General features: G+C 33.7%; 1 protein-coding gene across 9 annotated transcripts; it reads right to left on the minus strand.

Moving 5' to 3' along the window:
* Positions 1-835: 835 nt before the first annotated feature.
* On the minus strand, positions 836-26,360 carry ZNF711 (zinc finger protein 711). 9 transcript variants are annotated; one of them, XM_077889704.1, is made up of 12 exons: positions 26,150-26,360; positions 24,297-24,424; positions 23,143-23,404; positions 22,681-22,785; positions 15,499-16,056; positions 9,626-9,781; positions 8,790-8,927; positions 6,600-6,737; positions 5,767-5,844; positions 5,633-5,680; positions 4,025-4,168; positions 836-3,526 (listed from the first exon to the last, which is right to left on the minus strand). In XM_077889704.1, the coding sequence occupies exons 4-12, from the start codon at positions 22,757-22,759 to the stop codon at positions 2,349-2,351; spliced, it is 2,517 nt and encodes an 838-aa protein (XP_077745830.1). In that variant the 5' UTR covers positions 22,760-22,785; positions 23,143-23,404; positions 24,297-24,424; positions 26,150-26,360; the 3' UTR covers positions 836-2,348. The 9 variants fall into 9 exon arrangements, with proteins under 9 accessions (XP_077745830.1, XP_077745829.1, XP_077745833.1 ...); XM_077889703.1 differs by having other exon boundaries at positions 23,148-23,404; positions 26,150-26,359; XM_077889707.1 differs by lacking the exon at positions 23,143-23,404.

Genomic DNA, 26,360 nt, shown 5'->3' on the forward strand with positions numbered 1-26,360 from the left:
ATATGACTGGTTCCTTCTTGTCACTAATGTCACCCATGTCTTCAGTACAGATTGCCCCATCCACTTAGGTATAACTATCTGTTTAAGCGAAGTTGCCAAAGCATACCAGAATTACACTGGGGTATTTTTGTCTAACACGTTAATCCTATGGTAGTAACACGTGGGAGCTTACTAGAAATGCAGAATTGTAGGCCCCATCTCACACATACTAAATCAGAAAATGTATTTTAACAAGATCCCTAGGTGAACTCCACAGACCTTAAAGCTTAAAAAGCACTGGTCTAACATACAATGGCTAAAAGACTTCTTCTTTTACTGTTAGTGATCATTAAAGAATAATTAACCCAATTGACAATTTTAAGCAACAAGGCTATATATCTAGGTACATGAATTCTATTGAATGTTGACTGGTATGAATATAGCAGGTTATTTTTTACACTCACTTACAGAAATCTTTCCCAAATACTTGATTTAATGCTTCTCCTTTTGAATGTATATTGGTCTATTTGGAACATAATTAGATTCCTTTTCTCGGGACTGTGTTACTTAGGTTAGGATTTTTTAGTTTTCTCTATAATACTAAATCCCAAATCTTAAGATGAGCACCTTTACAGTATTTCATCATGGTTTTAGCAGAAATATACATTTTTGAGGAATAATCATGCCATAGTCATCATAATTGTTTAAGTTCCTAGCTCATGTTGTTGTTAATGCACAAAATCTACAAGACATTAAATTGTGGACCAAATTACTCACAAGCAATTTTAAGTAAAAAGTCTTTTAACAAAGAGTGAACATTACAACAAACTTTAAATAAATTCATAAAACCTTGAAGTGCAATAAATGCTTTTTATTATATGCTCATTTCAATGAGTAACATTTAGAAATAATAATCCCACATAACAATGACAATCTTATTTTACAGCGTGTACATCATTTACAGCCACATAACACACTATTTAAAATTTTCCAAATTTAATATTCTGAAGTTAAGAAAGATAAAAAATTTATTCTCAAGGAACAGATTCTTATCTGGTGCAAAAACAGAAAGGTGAACATTACTTCAAACACAAAACCACAATATAGTATAAAGTAAAATTACATTTTAATTATGTTGAACAGCTGATTGTAAACATGAAGCAACTATAACTTAAAAGTACACATCATATGCATTACATTTATGAACAGGATTTTAATTAAATTTCCCTAAACCAGCTTTTTATATTAAGCGCCATTTTGATTTGCAGCATGCTAACACAAAGCGTTGTTAAAAGGATGCATACTTTAAATTTATACACTGTAAACTGAATATCCACCTCCAAACTCTATTGGCAACACAGAGTTTTGTTAAATACTGCATTTATGCTGCCTCACATTGAAAATGCATGTTAATAATATGGCATATAGATTTTAAAAATAAAAATTTTCAATAATGGCATAAAATTGCACCTATAACCATTAAAGCAAGTAAGACTAGAACAATCATACTTGCTGAGACTGCCCTAAAAAGAAACTTCTAAACAACATATTTAAGAAAACTGTGTTCTCTCAATTTAATCTTTAGATCGTAAAGAAATATAGTGCTAACTTTATTTGCAACACTACTGTTGCATCTGTTTTAGAAAGCCACATCTGACTCAAATATACTTTTGTCATATATGCCATACTGAAAAATCAACTTGAACATCAGAAAAAAGGGAACTTTAATCTTAGATTCCATTTTAGACTTCCAAAGAATGCTGTATTTTAAACATCCCATCCTGTAATAAAATCTTAGCAGCTCAGAAAATCTCTTTAATAGTATTGAATTAGTATAATCTGTTTTCCAGCGAAATTTCTTTTAATGAATACATAAAACTTTTGCATTTCTGGAAATCAATTTTCAGGTGCCATAAAAAAGGCTCAATGACTAAGTGACTGATGGATGACTGTATTTTCTTGCCCCACCTTATTTCTAAAATCACATAAAAGTGAGACTTGCTTGCCACAGCAAAACATTGCTAAACTCAACTAAATATGATCTTTTCAGAAACATTTATCTCTAGTATGATCAGCCAAATAAAGTTATTGTCTTTGCTTTGCCCTTCTGTAGTTTAATTATGCATATAATACTATTAAATAGACACTTAAGAGTTTTTCTGCAACCATTCTATGGTGCTTCTTAAATTCTTTAAGTAATTTTCAAAGGGCAATGAAATCCCCTGTCAATTCAAATATTTCAAGATCTCTAATACAAAGAATGTAAAGTTATGATTTACTATCAAGCTTTGGAACTAGATGAAACAGTTCATGAAATTTTCCTCCCATGTAGCATATCCTATTTTTGAAATAGCTTTATATTGATCTTATTACATAAGAGCCTCCTTGTGGTGCCTCATAATATGCTGATTTTTTTCTGATGGTCTTCGGAATCCCTTCTTGCAGAATTCACACCTGTGTGGGTAGTCTTTTGTATGTATTGATATCACATGTCGTTTAAAGCCAGATGCATCTGTAGTGCTATATTCACAATACTCGCATTGGTAGATCTTTCTTCCAGTGTGGGTCTTCATATGTTTTTTGAGCTCATTTTGTTGTCTGAACCCTCTCTTGCACCTTTTACACTTCAATGACTGATCCTTAGTATGAACTGAAAGAATATGACCACTAAGGATAAATGGATCTGATGTTTTAAAGTCACAGTGCCTACACTGATGAATCTTCCTACCCTTATGTATATCACTATGCTTTTTGAGCTCAGAAGGACGATGGAAACCTTTTTCACACACCTCACATTTGTGAGGAAAATCCTTAGTATGGACAGATATGATGTGCCGCTTAAGGTCACTTGAGTTGGTACTCTTATGGTCACAATGAGGACACTGGTGTGTCTTATGTCCTTGAAACAAATCCAGATGGCGTTGAAGCTCCCTCTCATCACCAAATGCTTGAGGACAATGCTCACATTTATATGGTAAATTGTTACCATGCTTAGACTTAATGTGAGTTTTCAGATTTGACTGATCTGCACACCTGAAGACACAATACTGACACTGATATGGCTTCTCACCAGTATGGGTTCTCATATGTTTCTTGAGTTCAGAAGGATGTCGAAAGCCCTTCCCACACTCAACACAAACATGAGGAAAATTCTTGCTGTGAACAGCCAGTAAATGTCTGTTTAACAGCCCTTGTTCTGCTGTTTCATAGTCACAGTATTTGCACTTGTGCATCTTCGGCTCCTTGTCTCTTAATATAAGTTTATTTGAACTCAGTGGACTAGCCTCTCTGTATCTTCGTGTGTATTCTGTAAATTCATGGGTTTTGTCAACTTTGTTTATAAGCTTATGGCTTTCCAAGTGGTTATGGAAACTCACTTTCTTGTTAGTTGTAAAGTCACAATCTGTACACTGGTATTTTTTTCTCATCAAATGATCAGGATGATTCTTCATGTGTCTTTTCAAGAATCCCCTGGATTTAAACTTTTTTGTGCAAATATGGCAAGGGTATACTGTCAGGGGCTGTCCATCAGGGCCTATTATAACAGCTAGATAAAAAAAAAGGAAGTTGTGACATTTGGCCAGATGTTTTAAAGGTTTTTACAACAAAGGTACCAAAATTAGCTGACATTCATAGTGTGAGAACTATACTAGTAGAATAAAATCCTGTAGGATAAAATGCACATTAAAAGTAACTTATTATAAAATAGCTCATTAAAAAGTAATAAGCATCACTGTGCTATAGAATACTCACCTGCTAAAATGCTATATACATTTTGTAAACCAGAAACAGGCACCTTTTATTGTGAAACCAACCTGAAAATTCTCTTTGTAAACATCATTTGGGGAAAGAGAAAACAAGCATAGTTTTATTAAGGACCAGTAAAATACTTTTTAAAAACTCAACTATTTAAATCAAACACAGACAAGTATATGGAAGTGGGAATACACTCTAACAACTGATTTTTTCCTTTGCTTACAAAAAAAAATGACTTCCACATTTCAAATCATGATCATAATCATAAAGCAAAGTATTAGTATTTTACCTGTTTGCCACTGCCTGGTTTCTCCCCTTCTCCTCTTCTTAGCTTTTTGTTTAAGTACTTTATTTGTATTAATGGTATCACAAATTTGAAGGTACTGTGCTGCTGTACTACTTCTGCTTTCTAATGTTGAGTCCAAGGTATTTCCTGGAAAAAATTGATACACTATTAAATTACATGACATTTATACTTTTTGGTTTTGGTTAGATGAATTACTAGAGATGACATGGCATTAAGTTGCCATCATGGTGCTAAATTTCACAAAGTATATCGTATTCTCTCTTTTATGCCCTTATACACACACACACACATAATTGTAAACACTTTAATTAGGATATCATGTGAAATTAGCTTTAAAATATCTCAATTTATTTATCCTAAAGCAATAAATTAATAAGGTGAATGTGACATGAGAGACTTTTATGGCCCAAACAAAATACTGGCATCATTAAATTTCTCACCAATGAAACCTGATGAAGTTAAAGAAACTCAGCAAAGAAATATACATGTGTCAGTGAACCAATATGGTTATGGTGACTATGTGTAATATGGAACAAACAATATGTCTCTTATATAGATGCTTTAGAATAATTCAATTAATGTAAAAAGTTAAGACTGTAAAGACTAAGATAGATGTGGCAGGCAATTTACCACATTCAGTGGCATTAGCATATACAGAATAAAGTACTTAATAACATTTCAGTTCTCACAAATCTGTTTTGTTATGCAATTTAGCTTAAAAATGTAGACCTGTCCTGGGCAACACAGTCTGTTAAGCATCTGACTCTTGATTTCAGCCCAGGTCATGATCTCAGGGTTGTGAGATTGAGCCCTGCACCAAGCCTCATGTTGGGCTCCACATCCAGTGCAGAGTCAGCTTGTCCCTCTCCCTCTGTACCTCCTCCCTCTGCACTCTCTCCCTCTCTCCAAATAAATAAATAAATAAATAAATAAATAAATAAATAAATAAATACCAGTGAAGCCATTTAGCCTATATGCTGTGCTGATGTATGCCTCTAATCAATTCCTCTGATATCTACGTTTAAATTTAGAGTCAAGTATCTCCTAAAGGTAGGAACAGAAGAGTCAGACATTTTACCATGAGACAAAGTCTCTTTATTAAGAAAATAAAAAAAAAACTATCAACCATGGAATAACGCTATATGGAGTATGTATTATAGCTCAAAAGAAAAATGAAGCTGACACATGGGTTTTATTTAAGTTATATATGTCTATTGGTTGCCACAGAAATTAAGAAAACAGTTCTGCCCAATGAATACATTACAAGTAGTTGTAAATTTTTACTTTTTTGTCTAAACAACTTCTATTTTATAATTTTCTCCACAGCATCCTTTAAGATTCATGTTGTAAGTTGCCCAACATTTTTATCTTGAGATAAATCTAAAATGAATTACATTTGCAGAATAATACATGTTATATCTGTATATAAATTAATTGATTCCAAAAGAGGCAAACTCCTATGTAACTAGAGAAGATATGACCAGGTAGAAGTCTAACATATGTGTCTGTACACACAAATAACTGTTTCTTTTCCATGCAGTATATGAAACTGGCTATTTAACTTACATCTCACATATAATGCTCTCTCACCTGATGCTTGACAATCTTCATACCTCCGGGAAACTCTTCTTTCATCTCCTAGAAAAAAAAAAGACTAATTAAAAACTGAATTGTTAAGTATAATGATTACTAGTGGATCACATCTTAATCTACAAAAATCTTACTTTGACCACTGTTCCTTGGATTATTATTTTTTTTTGTTGAGTTCTTCCACTCCCATAGATTAGATATTATTTCACGCACTGAAAATAAGGGCTACTGTTAGCATCCTTGGAATTGTTAACATCCAGAACAATCTTACATTTTAAATAAAAACCGAATAGATATTTCTGCAGAATACACTCAAAACTGAAGATGCTCAATAAATGACTGTTGAATGAATGAACCTTTGGAGAAACCAAGATAAGATAATGCATTTGAACACGAAAATTTTTCAAAGTAAAGAGTATACCTGGACCGTAAACCAAGATAAGATAATGCATCTGAACACCAAAAATTTTCAAAGTAAAGAATATACCTGGACCATCTTGTAAATTAAGTAGGAATGAGGTAAAATGTGAAAGAAAAAAAAAACTTGATAAATTTACCTTCCATTAGGTATTTTGTAGAAGAGCATACCTGGATTTCTGTTTCTTTTCAAACCCCCAAAATGTTTTTTGTGGTGTTAATACATGAAATAAGTTTTTGAAAAAAGGGAAGGATCAATTTTCAAAGGATATTCCTATTTTAGAAAAATAAAACTTTTTGGTACTCATTTATACAGGTAGGATTTTAAATAAATCCTACTGAAAAACACCAATGCATTAAGCAAGGCTCATTTTAAGTAACATAAGATATATGGTAGGAAAATCATGTAAGTACCTAGAGATTAATCAGTCCACAGCAAAACATTTTATATTAGTCAACTCATGGGGGGCACTAGCACAGCATATTTAATGATCTAAAGGCTGATCAAATAGATATGTACTTATCAGGTGAAAAAATGCCAGTGTCCTACCATATGCCGCAGCCCAGACAACAGGGACAATTGTTTTATTAACATCAGAGTCCTCAAGCTGAGTCTCAGGGAGAGAAGTTCCTTCCTCTTCCCCTACAATGACTTCCATGTAAACTTCATCTGCTATTTCAGCGCAACCTAAATTTTAGAAATAATTGCTTGTTTATAACCCCAAATATTTAATAAATGGGTAAAAAATTCCAAACAGTTTATATCTTTCAAATGTCAAGATTTCAATTTGGTTAATTTAAAAATTATGTTAGGCACTTTGGAGACTAGTGCCACTAGGAGACAATCATTTATCAAAACTCTTATTCTCCTCTTAGAACCTATCCTATGAAAATGACTTTTAGATTATATATAATAATATATATGTAATAACATAATATATATATAATATATAAACATGTGCGCCTGAAATATACTGACTGATTTTACAGTCCATTGGGCATTACAAATTTGTAAAATAGGTTTCAGTCCATAATTCTGCCTGATTGTTCTTTGGAACTCAGAAAGCGTTTCCCACAGAATCAATACTAGAAAGTGGTCCTTGCTATCCCACATACTGTAATGTAAATTCAGTACTGTACATGCAAAGAAAGTAGTCAAAAACACTAGTAATTGAAGAAAATATTAAATAAAATAATTAGATTGAATTAATTAAAATCACACATAAGCTGGTGCTCACAAATAGGTGGACACCCTTTAAGAGGCAGGATTTTCAGAAAAAAAAAGCATTAAATGAGGCTTATTTTAAAAAAATCTTTATAATATTGGTGTAAAAAATTTAAACCTAGAGGGTCATTTAACATATTTTATATGATTGAACCCATTTAGATTTAAGCTGTTAAGTAAAAAATTGGCTTGAATTTATGCTTTTCCTTTGATTCACATACCGGGATCGTCTAGTCACCACAGAAGAAATGTGGAAAAAATGTGGGGAGAAAGTGTCCCTCTTCTCCCAAGTTTCCCTTCTTTCAACTGACAAGAAAGAGTCACTGATCTAAGTTTTCCACATCCCCAAGGAATTCTGGCATCATCTAACCTAAGCTTCAGTCTCCCACCTTCTATTGTGCCCCTCTACTGATCAATGAGTAAAAAATAATAATAATTTAGAGACCAACTAGAAATTATTTTCCTCTTCAATGAAATCCTCTAGATTTACTTGTTTTTATGTTTTCAACTGTGGTGTATTATTCATGTTTGGGATTGGAATTCAGCTTCCCATGGCTTCTAGGGAAGGAAATCTGAGGAGTGGAGATCAGAGTGCAGTATAGGAAAAGCTGAGTATCCTCAAGGCAATGTACTGAAGTGGAGGTTCTTGCCCTTCTAGAGCAAAACAAAATAGTTTTTATCTCAGCATGTCACAAAGATAGAAGAAGCCTTAGGGAAGGGTTGCATTGTTACACTGAGATGAGAAGAAAGTAGGCAGAAAGGAACATGTCTTCATAAGGAAAAGGGCAGCATGGCCGGATAGGAAATCTGAGTGGTTATTTTTACCCTATGGTACTCAGCCCCCAAGAAACCTTAAGCAGCAACTACTTGAAGACCATCAAAGGCATAATAAGTAAAGATCCTGACAGCTTAACTTATTAGGAAGAATACTTACTTATCTAATCCTTAGGTGACAGAAGGAAAACAACCAGTTGGCCCATTCACTGCTAAATCCAGAGAGAGGCCAACAGTGTTCACTGCCATGTGGAAAGAACACTGGCAGTAGAGTTAGACAGATATAATTTGAAACCGCACATTCCTCACTTAATATTAAAATGATCTTGGGCAATTTTTTAACATCCCTGAGCATTTTTTCCTTTCATAAAACAAAGATAATACCACCTACCTCAGAGAGGAGGTATATACAACATATCCAATAACATACAAAATAGATTCCCACTAATTCCATATATATTTGTGGGCTCTAATAAAGTCAGGAACCATTTGTTGTTTATCTCTATATCCTTAGTATCTGAGACACATAGCATTTCATGTTTGCTGATTTGAACAATACACGTATGCATGAATGGTCAAAAGGACACTTTCCTTTTAAATTAATGACAGCAAAATTCAGACTTAATTTTATTGAACTTTGTTCCTATATAGTGTTTGTAGCTTTGAGACTGCTTAATTTTTTTAAAGAATGCATGATGGCTACTGACAAGTCACCACAGTGCCCTTGTACTGATATCTTACTAATATCATCTTCTTCTTGAGAAGAATCTTTAACTGCCATGTAAACCATCTTCTCCCGCTGCATTCGGCTCTGGTCAAGCACTCCAGCTACAGAATGTCCATTGGTGTACTCACTCTCTGTGACAATTTCTGTTCCACCTTAAAAATTAAATCACATATCAAAATAGAAAAGTATCATGGAATAATTCCCTGAATTAAGAAGGATATAAGAAATATTTTCCTTTAGAAAAATGTCCTCAAAATATTCCAATATAAATTTCTAAGTGTCAAGACAATTTTCTTATAAATTACACTAGAAATTTGCAATAACCACTGAGAACTAACAGCAAATGTTAACATTTACATTACACACTTGCCAAGCACTATATAGGTCTTTAACATGTATTTTGCCCGTTTAATCCTCACAATAGCCCTATGAGGTACTTACTATCATTATGGCCATTTCACGGATAAGGAAACTGAGACAGAGGCGGTTAAGTAACTCACCAATAGCCGCTCAGTTAAATGGCAGAACTAGGATTAAAATCTAAGCAGCCTGGTTCTAGCCTTTAGCTTGCCCTTAAATACTCAATATAACTTCCTATTCTAAATCAAATTCTCTCCCCTCATTTGTTTTGATAGTTCCAAATGTAATATTCTACTTATGTTGGAAGAATCTAAGAATGACACATGCTGCATTCCTGCTTTTTATTCAGATACAATTTTTTAATATTCCATCTCCAAAGAAACCTATAAAAAAATCTGCATTTTAAAGACAATTTCAGAATAGTTGCCAGAAAAGATAAGAAGTAGTTTTAATTCCTATTATAGCAATAAATTAAGATTAGTCTTTGTACCTATTTCAACATCATCTTCAGCCTCAGCTTTAAATATATACACTTTTATTACTTCTGAACCGAATGCATCTTCTTTAACATCTTCCTGTGAACCATCACTGCCGATTTTTAATGGTGTGTTCCCCATATGTTCTAATTTTTCCCCAACATCATCCACTGTAAAATATAAAGAAGAAAATATTTTAGTCAAAAAGTACATTTGACATTTAATGGATGTTAAGCATAAGTGCAACATGAATGTGTTAATCACCTATCCACCATATTGACTTAATGACTTATTATGCAACCACCAAAAGTGGAACATTTCATGAAAACACTATATGAGATCAGATATATTACATGATCATAACTATATAAAAACTTATTCAGAGATTTTAATTTATATATGAAATACTTAATAATCATAGAGCTTTATTAAAATGGTTTGGGAAATGATTAAATTATCTTCCATTACATTAAACATTTTAAGTTAAATTCTAACATCAAAATTAATATCAGAAAAATCAGAACATAAAACACATAGTACTCATAAAATAAGTTCATATAAACAATAATTCCCAAATATCAGTATTTCTAAAACCAATTAGCATATGAAATCTAGAATTGGAAAAGAGGAAACAGAAAACAGCTGAATTATTTTATAAAAAAGGCTTTTCAGAAATTATAAAGATAAAATCATAATGCTTTTAATTTCTGTTGAGTCAATGGAAGACAACTTGAAACCAGTAATTTTGCATACTTCTATATTTACTTACATATGCTAGACTCCAAAATCATAAAGGTAAAGCAACAATATTTGAAAATATTGCTTACGTTTTAAGTATATACTTAAAATTTTTATTCTCTGCTCTACAGTCTTTAAGAATAACATTTATCTTCACATGAATACAATGCACAATCTATGGAATAAATATATATTAATAAACTTTGTTCTTTGACCATAAATGTTAAACAATATATTCCCCCAAATATTATATGCCTACCATTTTTTATTTCAATGCTTGTACATATGAAAACTGAAATGTAATCTAATTGAAAATCTGCTCCTTCCTATTATGTATATATCATGGTATCATACATGAAACATAAAATCTTAAAGCTTCTGACTATATCTAAACAATTCTAGATCCTCTGAAAAATGAATAAAGTGACATTAAAAAGGTATTAATTCAGTACTCTTAGAAAATGAGATCTAAATAAGTCAAAGTCTAGATTTCCCTTACCTCAGTTTCTTTTTTTTTTTTGTTTTTCTTCCTTACCTCAGTTTCAAATCTGATATATACAAATTCAAAAACATTCTTTTAGCCTTTCAAAATGGTGAAAGAAAGTTTCAGCAATTCTTTTTACAATGCAAAGCTACTTTAACTTTTTGATAAAATATAAGTGATTCTATACTATTTAATAGTTCAAATAGACTATGAAAGGACCTAAATGATCAAAATAAATAGATTAAATACTTTAATTCCATCATAGCCCCTAATTCTATTACTATGATTTTTGGTAAAATTCTTTTCGACAATGGGACAGATTAAAATGAAAGAAAAAAAGATGAAGTATCGGATAGTGTTGATTTAATAGCTTCTCTTTTAAAATATGTTGAATTAATGACATCACAAAAAACATTAAAAGATGAAAGCTAGGCTTTCAGAAAGTGTTTTCCCATTCTTGAAAATAAAGACATAGGATATACAAAAACCTCAAAAAGTGTCCAAAACACGAATTTAAGTTGGAATAACTTACAGTAAATTAATAAAATACTGAAAATACTCCCATTGGATAAATACTGCTTTATTATAATTGAAAGGTTTAAAGTGACCATAGTTCCTTCTGTAGCAAACTGAATTAAAGCTATAATTCATAAAATTAAAGCTCATGAAATGAAATACACATTTTTGGTCACTTCTCAATAATTTGGTATCGTAGCTTTTACTTTAAGTACTGAAATAACTGTTGCTATCCCGATTCCATTTATACCATGCCTTAACGCCCATAGTTTAAGGTATCCATTATTTTCTACTTAGATTCTTCAGATGAACATTTTTGAAATGTATTAAAAGTAACCAAACTGGTTTTGCATTTTAATTCATGGAAGATGATAACGTTATTAAGGATGTTAGTGTGCAGTTTTAAGAGATAAATCATCAACTTAACCAAGATTTTTTCTATATTCCTTGTTATAGAAAGTATAAAGTTAACAAAGACTTAATAGGCAACTAAGTAATTTTAGAAATAGATCCTCAAAGATCTTCTTAATGCATATAATACTCAAAATACTCTAAATTAAGGCTTAACTTTTTAGCTTGTTGTAAGGTTTGCAATATCCAAGTCCCACAATGTGGTTTCTAAACTCACATGACATTCCAGACAGTAATAGCCGGCAATGGTATACACATCACAGAGTTTACTGGTGCTAAATGTAACATAAAACAGTAAGATATATTGTTGGCAAGTTTGCCAATGTTCAATATTCTTTTATATAGCTCAATAGCACAATCTGATTACAAATTCAATATTCCTTTTAAAAGCTGAGTAGGCTTTTTACTGTACCACTTTTATGTTACATCTACCAAAATTATATGGTAGGTATGTTATTATCAGTATAGAGTATATTGATGAATCACAGAGATGGGGTCAGGCAATATGTAAAGGATCTGTATTTCACAGCACTGAAACAAACAGAAGTTAGTAATATTTAGATTGCAAAGATGCTCTACTCCCAGGTGTATACCCAAGAGATCTGAAAATATTTGCACAAAATCTTGTACATGAGTCTTCATAGCATTATTCATAATAGCCAAAAAGTAGAAACAACCCAAATGCCCATCAACTGATGAATGGATAAATAAAATGTATATCCTTATAATGAAATATTAGTAATGAAAAGGAATGAAGTACTGACACATGACACATGCTACAATATGGATAATCCTTGAAAGCATTATGCTAAGTGAAACAAGCCAAACACAAAGGGCCACGAATTACACGATTCCATTTATATGAAATGTTAAGAATAGGCAAATCTATAGAGACAGACAGTGGTTGTCAGGAAGGGGAAGTGGTATGTGGGGAAGTGACTGCTAAAGGGCATGGGGTTTCTTTTTGGAGTGAAGAAAACATTCTAAAATGGATTGTGGTGATCGTTATACAATGCTGTGAATATATTAAAAATCACTGCATGCTTTAAACAGTGTATTTGATGGCATGTGAATCATACTTCAATAAAGCCATTATATTAAAAAAATACAAAGATATTAACTTTTCTTTTTTTACCCTTGAAATTGGTAAGGTTTGATGAGATCTCCCATAATGACCCTACCAAGACATTTTGTTTTCTATAAGATTATGTTCCCAAAAGAAATCTAAACTGATTTTATAGGTAAAAAACAATTTGAATGCATTATATTGGTTCATTATTTAATGGAACTTCCCTCTTCCAGTGCAGCTTTTATAAAGGAAATCATCACCCATAAATGTCTTAGAGATGTTAGATATTTTTAAAGAAGAGCACACCTACGATAATTTTAGACAGATACAGTTATTCTATATTAATTTCCAAGTTACTTAAGCACAAGTGGGAAAGTTTAACCAACTGCTAAGATAAATAATTTGTGACATTTAGACTGAAAGGAGAGAAACCTCAGACACCCCTTAGATATGAGAGAAGACAAAACTCCCTACTTCTAAAACTCAGCTACCGATAAGATTTCCTTATAGGAATACTTAGGGACTCAGGAACAAGACAATGGCCTGTTTTAAGTTCTCAACTTTATTTCTTAGATACTCTGAAAATCTCTATCCTGAGAAAAATAAACAGAAAAGAGGCTTTTTTTAATTAACATTGAGGCCTTGAAGGCAATTTATTCTCTTAACTCCTATAAGATTCAATGGCCAAGATAAACCAAGAGGTAAAGAAAATGAAGTGCAAATTATGAAGGAAAAAAAGGGGAAAACTAAATCAAAAGAGAATAAAATAAAATAAATGAAAATGGTAAAAAGTAACTAATTGCACTGGTAAAAAGTAACTAATTCAGGGATGCCTGGGTGGCCCAATGGTTGAACATCTGCCTTTGGCTCAGGGCATGATCCCAGGGTCTGGGGATCGAGTCCAGTATAGGGCTCACCGCAGAGAGCCTGCTTCTCCCTCTGCCTATGTCTCTGCCTCTCTCTCTGTATCTCTCATGAATGAATAAATAACTTTTTTTAAAAAAAGAGTAATTCCAATTTGGGTATAATAAATATTACAAAAATGATCAAGGAAGGATATGGGTGGTGGGAAAATGGGTGATATAAAAAAATATTTAGTTTTTGTATATTCCATTTTCCACAATAAAAAACTGCTTAAGTTTTAAATAGATGTTTAAAAAAATATATTGCTGTTTCTTTACTAATGATTAAGGAGTTAATTCCCAGTCTAAATTTATCCTAAAATGATCCCACAGCAGTCCCAGTATTATTCAAGCAATACATGTTCTTTATAATCTTCAGTTTACTCCTATTACAGTAGGACAGAAGTCTTTGCATTTGACACATATGGCAATATAAATATCGTAAATTAAAATATTCTAGAAATTCTTTTTTTTAATCTTTTGCAGAATCAAATCATAGAAGATATGTTAAGGTTTGACAATTCTCAAAACACATAATGTCAAATTTTAAACTAATATCAAACAGTTTGATTCAACAGGTACTTTTTTAAAGGCACAATGTTATTTTGATACACAGAAAGGCTACCAACTATTGTCATATTATTTTATATAATAATAACCACAGTTTTTTTAACATCAGGTTAAGATCTAAATATGGAATTGCTTTAGTAATGGACATCAATTTTAAAAAAAAAGGTAATAACATTTACAGCCAGTATTTTAGTGGCTTAACTCATTCCCTTAGAAAAAATGTAAATATTCAAAAGTGGTTACAGAGGGAAAAAAGTTAACATGCTAGACTTCAGAATCATATTTACAAATTAATCTTATTTTTTAGTTTTAAATTCACTGATAACATATATAACAATCACTTTATATACATATACGTATACTCTACCTGTTGATGTACTTCCCAATCAATCCTTTTTTATTTTAAAAAGAAAAGAACAAAAATGCACCATGAAAAAGTGGAGTTTTTATCTGATCTTTATTACTTCCAGCATGATCCCTTCAAATTTTATAAAGAATAGACCCACTTCTTCCTCAAGCTCCATCAATAACTCATCATGAGAATTTTATTATCGTTGCTGTTCAGGCAAACCCACCACTTAAAATGAGAACAAGATACTTCTATCTTCCTCCTTCAGATAGAATGTCTTATAGACATCATAAAGCAATCTGAAATAAACACATTAAAGTGTTTTTGCTCAGAATATACACACGCTGTTTAGACAAACAAAATAAACACAGGGAGAACTGCAGAGCACAATCTGAGTTTAAGATTTCCTTTTCAAGTATTTAATAAAAAAATTAATTACACATTTCTTAATATATTATGCTTAAATTCCTAAGCAAAACTGAACTGACAACTCCAGTACCTGCTATATTAAAAAGAAAGCAGTGGCTACATAAACTTCCCACTCTGAAATATATATATTTATCATTAAAAATATTATCAGTTAATGTTCTTGTTGAACCTTCCTTTCTGCTCTAAGGTATTAATTACATTACATTATTTTGTTTAATTTTGGGTATGAATTTTCATTGAGTAAATTAAAAATATGAGCAATGTCAAAAAAGCATCTCAACAACACAGCTTTGAAAAAAATTATTTTTCAAAAGATTATCCCCATGATTTTTATTGAATTGTTCCCCTATCCCAGAAAACCTTTTAAGGTTACATATAAATCAATCTCCCAAGTAATTTTGTACTTTTGTTTCACTTACAAGATATCATTAAGTAGTCTTCAGAAGTGCTCTTGACATCATCATCATCATCATCATCATCATCATCATCTTCGGTTTTAATAGTAACTGAAGAACCAGGAACACCACCAGCTGCTTGAATCACAGTTTCTGTATCTGAATTAGTTACAAGAACCTCCTCTGATACCATTGTGGGAGAGTCAACTCCTGAAACACAATCTTGGACCACATGTTCTAAGTGTCCATCAGGACCAGTAACAAGGTCAGCCACAAACACCTGCTCCGGTACTCTAACAGTTTCTGTAATTAGCTCGGAAGTCAATATATGATCACTATCATCTTCCTCTAAATCTTCTTCAATAGCAACATCAGCTTCAAGTACAGCTTCAGGAACAATTACACCTTCTGTTACTACATCAGTCTCAGTGATGATATCGGGCCCATGAACAACTTCAGCTGCAAGGCCATGATCAAGGGTTATCCCATCATCTGTGACAACATCGGAAACTAATACAGCCTCAGGAACTGAAACAACAATATGGTCTCCATCGATATGTGCAGTACCAGCCATTCCAGCCACTATAATACAAACAATTATCCAAAAAAAGTAAAGTTATTTTATTAAATTAACAGTAATATATTTAATGTACCAGATGACATAAAATATTTTAAAAATATGAAATAGTTCTTGCCACACTATCATTTTTAAAAAACCACTGACAACTTACTGCAATAAAAACCACCACCAGGGGGACGCCTGGGTGTCTCAGTGGTCATTGAGTATCTGCCTTAGGTTCAGGGTGTGATCCAGGCATTCCGGGATCCAGCCCCACATCGGGCTCCCTGCATGGAGCCTGCTTCTCCCTCTGCCTGTCTCTGCCTCACTCTCTGTGTGTCTCTCATGAATAAATAAATATTTTTTTTAAAAAAGCAAAAACCATCACCAGGGGCACCTGGTTGGCTCTGTCGGTAGAGCACATGACTCTTAATCCTGGGGTTGTGAACTCAAGCCCCACGTTGGGCATAGAGCTTACATAAAAGTGAAAAATAAACAAACAGGGGATCCCTGGGTGGCGCAGCGGTTTAGCGCCGGCCTTTGGCCCAGGGCGCGATCCTGGAAACCCGGGATCGAGTCCCACGTCGGGCTCCCGGTGCATGGAGCCTGCTTCTCCCTCTGCCTGTGTCTCTGCCTCTCTCTCTCTCTCTCTCTCTCTCTCTGTGACTATCATAAATAAATAAAAAAATAAAAATTAAAAAAAAATAAAATAAACAAACAAAATAGCACCAACCGGGCACTGGGGTGGAGGTGGGTGAAAACAGTGTTAGTAAAATCTAAATTAATACCTTAAAAATAATGCACTTTATTTTCAAGTAAAACATAAATGCCACAATGAGATATCACTATATCAGAAGAACTAAAATAAAAAAAAAGAACACCATAGGTTGGTGAAGATACAAAGACAATCTCTCATACATTGCTAGCAGGAATGTAAAATGGTATCAGCCACCCCAGTGCCAAGGGAAAATATATGGCACTTTCTTACAAAACTAAACATGTATTTACCATACAACCCAACCATAACACTCTGGGATATTTTCCCAGAGATATTAAAACATGTTTACACACAAAAAATGTAGGTGTCTGTGTGTGTGTGTAAAGATGTTGGCATAGCATACATAGGGTAATAGAATAATTCTAGATTTTTATTGTGATGGGTGTTTACAAAAATCTGTATCAGGATAAAACTGCACAGAACTATATATACTCACAGAATATATGTAAAAACAATGGTGAAAACTTAAGGAGGTCTTTAGTCTAGTTAACAGTAATATAACAATGTTAACTTCCTAGTTTTTATATTGTACTACAGTTATAGAAGATGTCACCATTGGAAGAAGAGCAGTACAGGCAACATGGGACTATGTACTATTTTTTTCTACTTCCTATGAGTCTTGTATTTCAAAAAATTAAAATTAAAAAAACACACAAATATAAATGGGTACTAATATGTTTAATTAAGTTAGTAAAATATGACAGGTGGACACATTATAAAATATGCATTTATAAACATGAAAGTCCCTAAACTTCTTTAGCTTATAAGAATTATTATATTCTTATAAAAGTGGAAGGCATCTTTTAACACCTGATTTTTTTGGGGAAAAAAAAACACCTAATTTTAGACAAAGATTTGGTTTGATAAAATTCATATCTCTAAATTGCACTAAATTCTAAACTAGTAAATCTGCAGGAACAAAGCTTTAAACAATGTTTTGGTTTTTTTTTTTTTTGAGTAGCATGGTAAACACTAACTCCTATTCCCTTTATAAATGTAAAAGTGCAAAAATCCTTTCATGAAGAATTCAAATTCTGCCTCACTGAAGTGTACAAGAAACAAGTGATAGAGTTTATGGAACAGATTATAACAAAATTATCTATTATCTATATTAAATAATCTAATACAAAGCCTTCTCCACATAAGGATCACTTTCTATAAAATCATACCCGAAAGAGTGCCATTTGTTACACAGTGTTCATTGTTATTAATCAATTCATTACAGAAGTTAGTTAACAAGTTAGAGTGGAGACCAGTGGACACTATTAATATTCTTATCCATTAAAAGATAAGGCAAGAAGGGAAAGCTACCTTTCAGAATTATCTTCTTTTCAATCCTTTCATATTGTTCTCAGTATTCTCAAACTCTTACCTAACCCATCATATTACCCCAAAAGGACATAGCCTCAATCTTGAAAATCTGGTAGATAAAGGGAATATATATAGAATAAGTCCTTCCTATTCACTTGTTTCTCCACTGACCATTTTGGAGATGGGGAGTTGGTGAAGATTCAAATTAAGCATTCAGCCAGACAAGAAATGCAAATTTTAGCAAGGACAAATTAAAGATTAAATCTATAAAACTCACAGTATTGGAATTCTATGTATATAAACAATAAAATTAATATTTTATAAAATCTTTCTACAAGTCAGACTTAAAATATGGAAAATTCTGGAGGTTAGTGTAGTTCTTGAGAATAGACATTAGGGAATGATGGAAGGATAGAATAACACTTGGTGCTGGCCTAAATTCAGATTAACCTGGCTAGGAGGATTCTGCCTCTACTCTAGTAGAAACTTAAAGGTCAAAATAAAACAAATCTAAACTAAAATAAATCCAAATATGCTTGTTTATGCTGAATTAAATAATAATATCAAGTATCCTAGACCAAGGATTGACAGGTTCTCCATAGGGTGCTGGCAGTTCACTAAGACCAAGATCTAAGACATCTCATTAAATTTTGCTTTTTCCTCTTATCAGCTCATCTACTAGATCCATTGAATTTCCAGTCACTTATTTAACAACACACTAGCTCTATTTTTTTTTAATTTATTTTTTATTGGTGTTCAATTTACTAACATACAGAATAACCCCCAGTGCCCGTCACACTAGCTCTATTTATTGAGCACTATCTATGCACCAAGCAACCTACTAATATTTTTACATATATTATCTCATTTAAGCCTCAGAACAGCTGTATAATGTGTTATTATCTCCTTTTATAAATATGAAGGAACTATAAAAAATATGTAGGAACTGTGGTTTAAGGAAGTTAAATAAGCTTGCCCAAGGTTCAAGCTGAGGGCTGAACTTACTGCTTAACTCTAGGCTGGCTTTTTTCTACCAGTATAAAGGAAGAGAATAGAATTTACTTACAATAGAGACTATTTTTTAAAGAAATTTATAAGGTTAACCAAGTGAATCACCATTAAAGGAACAGTTTGAGAAACAAAGGGTAAAAAATCTGGAGTGTCTGGGAGGCTCAGTTGGCTAAGCAACTGACTTGATTTTGGCTCAGGTCATGATCTCAGGGTTTTGAGAGGGAGCCCCACATTGGGTTCCACACTGGGCATGGAGCCTCCTTAAGATTCTCTCTCCTTCTCCCTCTCCCTACCCTAACTTGTGTGCACTTTCTCTCTCTCTTAAAAAAAATGAGTAAGAAGATCTATCACATAATCACTCAATTAAATTTTAAAGCATTTAATAAGCAGCATTAAATGGCATTAACAATTTATCTGACTAGGTAACAAATTATAAATGGTGAGAAATCATCTTTAAAAAGTGTGAAAGCAATTACATAACCAAATAACAGTAAGAAATAAGTCATCATTTCAAGCATTTCTCATTTTACTAGAGTTATTTCATTTAAATGTAAATACCTGGAATTTCACAGGAGGTATAGGATAAAATTTGGTATTTGTTGGGTCTATTTTGGGCCACTATCTAAGGCTGTTTTGCTATTTAAGTCACAGAGCAACATAGACTTTTTGCATCAATTAAGTCTTAACTATTAAATTCAATAGCACAAATTCCAAGGATAACCATTTTACTGAGACACAAGCAAAGTTAGTACATAAATCATGTAAATTTTTAAATCTCAGGGGTGCTTGAGTGGCTCAGTCACTTAAGTGTCTGCCTTCTGCTCAACCCTGAGATCCAGTCAGGTGGCCTGGCTCCCTGCTCAGCAGGGGGAATCTGCTTCTCCCTCTCCCCCTGCTCATGCTCACTCTCTTGCACTATCACTCAAATGAATAAAATCTTTAATTTTTTTAAAATCTCAATTATCTTTCAAAAGAAACTGGTCTAATGAGTTTTTAAATTAAATTAACATTTCAAATTCTTAACATAGTAGCCATCCTATCTCCACCAAGAACATTATAGAATTTAGAGTTCCTGTAATGCATAGTATACTTACTTGGCTAGCTCTACCTGTGTATGCCAGACTCTGTTTCATAAATATCATTAGTTTATGGGATTGCAAATATCTAACTTTTGATGTTGGCAGAAATTTAAAGAGAAACTGATACAGGCTACAATATTGATGAAACTTGAAAACGATGTTAAGTGAAAGAAGCTAGACACAAAAGGTCACATATGGTATAGTTCTATTTATATGAAATGTCTGGGATAGGTATATCCATAGATAGAAATATTAGAGGTTGCCTAGGTCTGGAGTAGGGGTGGGGGTGACTGCTAATGAGTATTAGGTTTTATTTTTCCAATGACAAGATGTTCTAAAATTAGGTAGCAGTGATGTTTGCACAACTCTGTGAGTATACTAAAACTACTGAATTGTATTCTTTAAAATGGGTAAATTGTATGATATGAATTATTATCTCTGGGGCCTCACTTCCCCTCTACCCCCCTCCCCTGGTCCTCTATCCCTGGGGCTGTTTGTTAAAAAAGAGTAATAAAAGAATTTTAAAAAATTATTATCTCAATAAAAAATTAGAAAAAAGAATGTGCATAATATATTTCAATATGCATGTTCTACTTCCCTAGGAACTAAAAGGAAGTAAAGCATTAGATGTAATAAGGGATTGATTAAATCTTAAGACATCAAGGAGGAACAATGAAAAGGAAGGTAAGAGGAATACCAAGTAAACATTCACCAGCACTAAAGGGACATTTTTTTTAATCTTAGAAAGGAATCAGGTTTTACTTGCTAATAGGCAACTTCTTCAGGAGTGAAGGAAGTCTGTCACTTCACCAAATGCTACAGGGTAGATTAAATTTTGTATCATATGGAGAAAATGCTGTATTTCTTCCATTTTTAAAACCTTTTTAAAAAGCAAAAATTTAAAGGTGACATTTCAACCAAAACTTATTTTACTATATGGAAGTTCAAGTGTTCCAGTATTTTAAAAACTATCTCTAGCAAAGAATTCACAAAATTCTTTGTGAAATCTTTACTCTTCAGTTCTTTGTCCTTCTTCTAGAATTTATTCATGTACTTTTTTCACTCAAAATCACTTCTAAGTTATCCGTAATCAACACAATTGACTTCTGACTCATTTAACAGAATGAATCAATGATTCCTTTCAGTTTAATCAATTAACTACATAGTCATCTCAACCTCCACCACATTTAATCTTGATTTATGCACCACATCTTTATTCATCAGATAGAAGTGTCAAGGAATCATAGAACTGGAGAGGACAGTTATCTAGGGTATCTAGGGTTATCTAGTCCAATCCCCTCACAGAAGTGAATAAAGTAATTTGCCCAAGTTTAATAGGACTGCCAAGACTAGAATCCAGTTCTTCTGACTCTCAATACTGTAGCCTTTACAAGGGACAAAATAATATATTAACATTAATATGAAAACAGTAATACCATTTTCTTAATTCTAATAATTTTCTTAATTATTAGCTTTGATCATCCATTCCTAATATCATCTTTGACAATTCCATAATACCTTATTTTCTGTTTACTTTTTATTCCAATTTACTATTTGTTTTTTTCTACTCTTACTCCACTTTTCTTCAATTCTTACCACCTTATTCCTGCCTCTTATACTTCAGATACCTCAATCTCTTCTATAATTCAGATTGACCCTGACCAAATTCAGTTTCTTTGTTGGCTGTGATAGAGTCTTAACATCCTCAGCAAAACAACTACTGTTAAGAGGCTACTGAAAAACTTGGCCACAAAAGTAGGGAATCTTTTCTTTAAAAAAAAAAAGAAAGATGTAATGTTATTAGAAACAACTTTCTAAAGATATTTCATCAGAATATAATTAATCACCTAATGCATGGTTTTCCAATATCTCACTACATAAGCATCTAACTTCTTTGTAATGACTGAAGTAGGTCCTTTTCCAGTTTTATCAAACATACAATTTAAAATGTATTTGAGAAAGACGATTTAATATTTCTTACATTCAAGAATTGATGTTGTTATTTATCTAAGCTGAGTTTTTTCATTTTCAATGCCACATTACCACTATATTCCAAGTTTCCTTTCTTCAACATTCCCACAAATTTTTTTAAAGATTTGATTTATTTATTTGACAGAAAGAGCAAGAGTACACAAGCAGGGGAAATGGCAGAGGGAGAGGGAGAAGCAGGCTCCCCTCTGAACAGGGAGCCTGATGCAGGGATAGATTCCAAAGTTCTGGGATCATGATTTGAGCTGAAGGTAGACACTGGCTGAGCTACCCAGGTGCCCTGCACAAAATTTTAAGAATGATTTTAAGTAGACTACTGTCACATAGCTTTAATCTTTAAGAAAATGAGCTCTACAAATAATTTCCTAGCAAAAGAACAAATTTCATAAATTCTCCCCTTCTTCAATATAGTTTTGATATTTAGTATGTTCTGACTTTTAAAAAAGAAAGAAAAAAATACAACAAAGAAAATGCTTTACCAAAATCCTGCATAATCATGGTATGGGCCATTCTACAGTCTGATGTGTGCAATCCAAGACTTCCACCACCTGATTCCATACTTAGCAAAGTTCATTCACAGATATCTGTAAAAAAATGGTTTTAAAAGAGTTTAAATATGTTTAAGCAAAAGTCAGTTGTTGTGAGAAAAAAAATGCAATGGAAAATAGGCCTTAGAACCAGGTGTGCAAATCTCATCACAAAGGAAAATAAAAACCTTGATTAGACAAGAATAAGTAAAGGAAGGGCTACGTGAAAGGAAATAAAGCAAAGATAATGGAGAATAAGACACAGTAAGGGTGACAAGCCACAGGGGAAGTGATAGAAGCGAGCAAAAGAACAAAACTGTAGCACTAACGTTCCAATTAAAATGTAGGTTATAAAAGAAGAAAAATAAAAAAAAAGAACAAGATGACAACAGACAATAGTTGGGATATTTATACATTACTAGAAGACTCAGGTGTCTAGTATTAGTGAATTTCATCCAGTGGCTCTCATCCATTTCTTCCAGACCCAGCTCAGCCCTGCAGCGGAGCTCTGCAGATAAACTTGTGTTTCACCTCTGGCTCCCGGGGTTCTACTTATAATGTAAAATGTTTTATCCCAGTTTCCCTGGAGTTCTTTGAGCCAGTAAGGACTTCTGGCCTCACTCTACTACAGTCTCTTGTCTCATAGTTTTGAGGACTCAAGAAACATGACTGCTTCCTAAATATGGTAGAGATAAGATCAATCACATACAAACATTTAGCAAATTGTTCCTTTCAGAATATCATTTACTTATAAATGTACAACTGATTTTCTTCCTTAAAGATTAATAAAGTCATGCTAGCTTTAAGCTAGTTCTGAAAGCAAGGATTCCATTTCATTTCAAGTGATGTATCCTATATTTAAGATAACCAGACTTGGAACCTAATGTCAAATACTATCCCTAAGCATATTTCTTATAATTACATATGTGTATTTCCCTTTCAAACATAAAATTCTAAGTATCACCAAAAAGTATCAATTCTATAAAAAATTTGTCTCATTTTTATTTCGGAGTGTTTAATAAATTGGGTTATATTGCACAAAAGATGAGGTTATATCGTTAAAGTTTTAGAAAGCTGCCATGTAAAACACCTTAATTTATCCTTAAGTAAGGAGATCACTAAGAGTTTTTTCCTTGCCTTAAAGTTCTACAGGTGTACAAGAGGCAGGAGAGTATAACATTCGAATCATGTATATAAAAATCCTACAGCAATAGGTGTCATTTCTGTGTATACAATGATTCAATAAAATTACTTTATGTATGAGCAAAATTACAATTTTTTTAGAAATTATGGGCTGTATTTTTTTTTTTCAAATACCACATTGTTCCCTGCCTCCAAAATGAAACCATCAGAGGTCAAGAGAGTTCAAAATAGACTACCCCTATGTTCACAGAGATAAATCAAAATGCCATAAGGACTTATTTTCAACATTTAAAACAGTGTACTATTTCAACTTTAATTAGAATAATTGCTTGCTTTACATAAGTAATCAAATTACAAATGCCTTAAAATGTTTTAAACACTTAATTCTGTTTAATTATTAAATAAAACATTAATTTGTTAATCACCTTAATATGACTGTCTTGAAGAAATTGTAGATTTTCTTACATATTGTAAAGTAAAATCTGCAGCAATTTGTTTTTGTTATTTTTCCTTCTGACCTATGTTATTTTCTTTGGAAAAAAGTTCTCTTTACCTATTGTAAAAATACATTCAAAATTAGACATTTTAAAACATTTTAAACAAAATCTCTTACACACCTAAGGATTTTCTTTACACTTTAACGTGCAGGATGAGGTTGAGAAGAGCTTAAGTGCTCAAATCCATTCATCTAAAAAGCATCCGAAGGGATTCCAACAGAAACAACTACCTACTACGATATAAGCGACATTATTACACTTAGAATTCCACCACTCCATTAAACCAAATCTTCTCTAAAGCACATTTAAAAATCACTAGCTAAATCTCATTTTGGAAAGTGAAAGAGAACCAACCAAGGGCAAGCTTTATCCTTGCCAAATCAATAGAGAAAAATCTGCACTAGCGCTCAATGAAGTGTAAAAATTTTAACACATAGTGCAACTACTATAAGGGAGTATCACACTGTATGAATAAATAAATAAATATATTGGCGCACCTTTCCCCTTATATGAAGTTTAAATAAGATCAATAATAAATGAGGTATGAGAACAGCAGTGTGTTAAGTATTGAATAGCCAATAGATAGCTGGGCTTCTCAGTATTCTCAAGAGTATATCTCACATCCTTACTGAATGGAGATAACCACTAAGTACGCTTCAAGTAAACATCTTTCTATCAACGTACGGGGTACAGAAATCACAAAGCAAACAACAACAAAAAACATTTTACTTTCATCTGTCTTCTCCAAACAGCTCATTCAGGACCCAGCTTCTTCATGATGTAAATAGGGTGGGAGGTAGACGAGAAATCTTAAGGCAACGGAGCAAGAGAATGCGAAAGTAGTATTTGCAGAGATAGGAGACAAAGGAGCCCTGACAAGTAGCAGTATTGCAGCTTTGGACGCAGCCCGCTTCCCGCATAAGTCTCCCTTTCCCACGACCATGCCAAATTTCAATCATCTCGAGCAGAACGCACACACGTGCCTTCATATATTACCCATATGACTGGATCTTAAACCAAACAAGAGAACCTTCTCCGTGGAAAGGCAGAAAGCGAAGCAACAAGAATACCCTTTCCCCTCCTCCCTCCTCTCCTCTCACTTGGTGCAGCGGTCGCCACCGCTGCTACCCACGCTGTGCTGCCCAACCCCTCATCCTCCTCCCGCTCTCCCAGCCCCGCTACATGGGAGACAGCTGGGAACCAAAATGGTGGTGTTTTAGTGGAGGCGACAACTGCCGCACACACCCGCCCCCCCCCCCCTCGGGCTCTGACTGCTCCCTACCCCCTAAAACGCCGATTAGATGCCACCTCCTCCCAAACGCCGCCATCCCTCACGCATTCCAAGGTTACCATAAGCAGCAGGCGGGGGATAGAGAAGTAGGGGCGAATGAAAGGAATATTAGGGGGGTGTCGCGGAGAGAAAATGCCAGGGGGACGCCGCATTCTTCAATTCACCGTTTTGTTTTCCGCCATTTTCCCGTCACCCTAAACCACCGACGGTCTCAACGACGGCTCTTGCCCCTAGGGGTTCTGGCCTAGGGGAAGGAGAGGTTGCCTGAGGGGGAAAACACTCCACTTCCCTCAATTCCTCCAGTCACCAGCTGCGGCTAGGGAGAAAAACTATCAGACCAAGGAGGAGGCAAAGCTTAGGGACTAGACGCCACTTCCATTGTTCCCTACGCCCTATACTACAGGCTGGGTGTGAGCCTCTCCTCTCACACGGGCGACACTAAGCGCAGCGCACCCAAATCCCTCCACTTTCTCTCCAGGAGTCTCCTTACCTGCAGCCACTGCTGCCACTGCCGCCGCCAGTCGGATTCTGACCGCGCTCCAGATTTCTGCGGGGGTCGGCAGCTGTGGATCTGTAAGGTCCTCACATTCGGGTTTCCGAGGTTCCGCAGCCCGAGCCAATCACAAGCTACTCTGCGTCTGGGAGGCGCGCCGCCTTGTCCTTTATATCGCGGCCGACATGCTGAGGTTGCATTACGTCAC

Source organism: Canis aureus, chromosome X, assembly GCF_053574225.1.
Source record: "Canis aureus isolate CA01 chromosome X, VMU_Caureus_v.1.0, whole genome shotgun sequence".
In the NCBI taxonomy this organism is placed as follows: domain Eukaryota; kingdom Metazoa; phylum Chordata; class Mammalia; order Carnivora; family Canidae; genus Canis; species Canis aureus.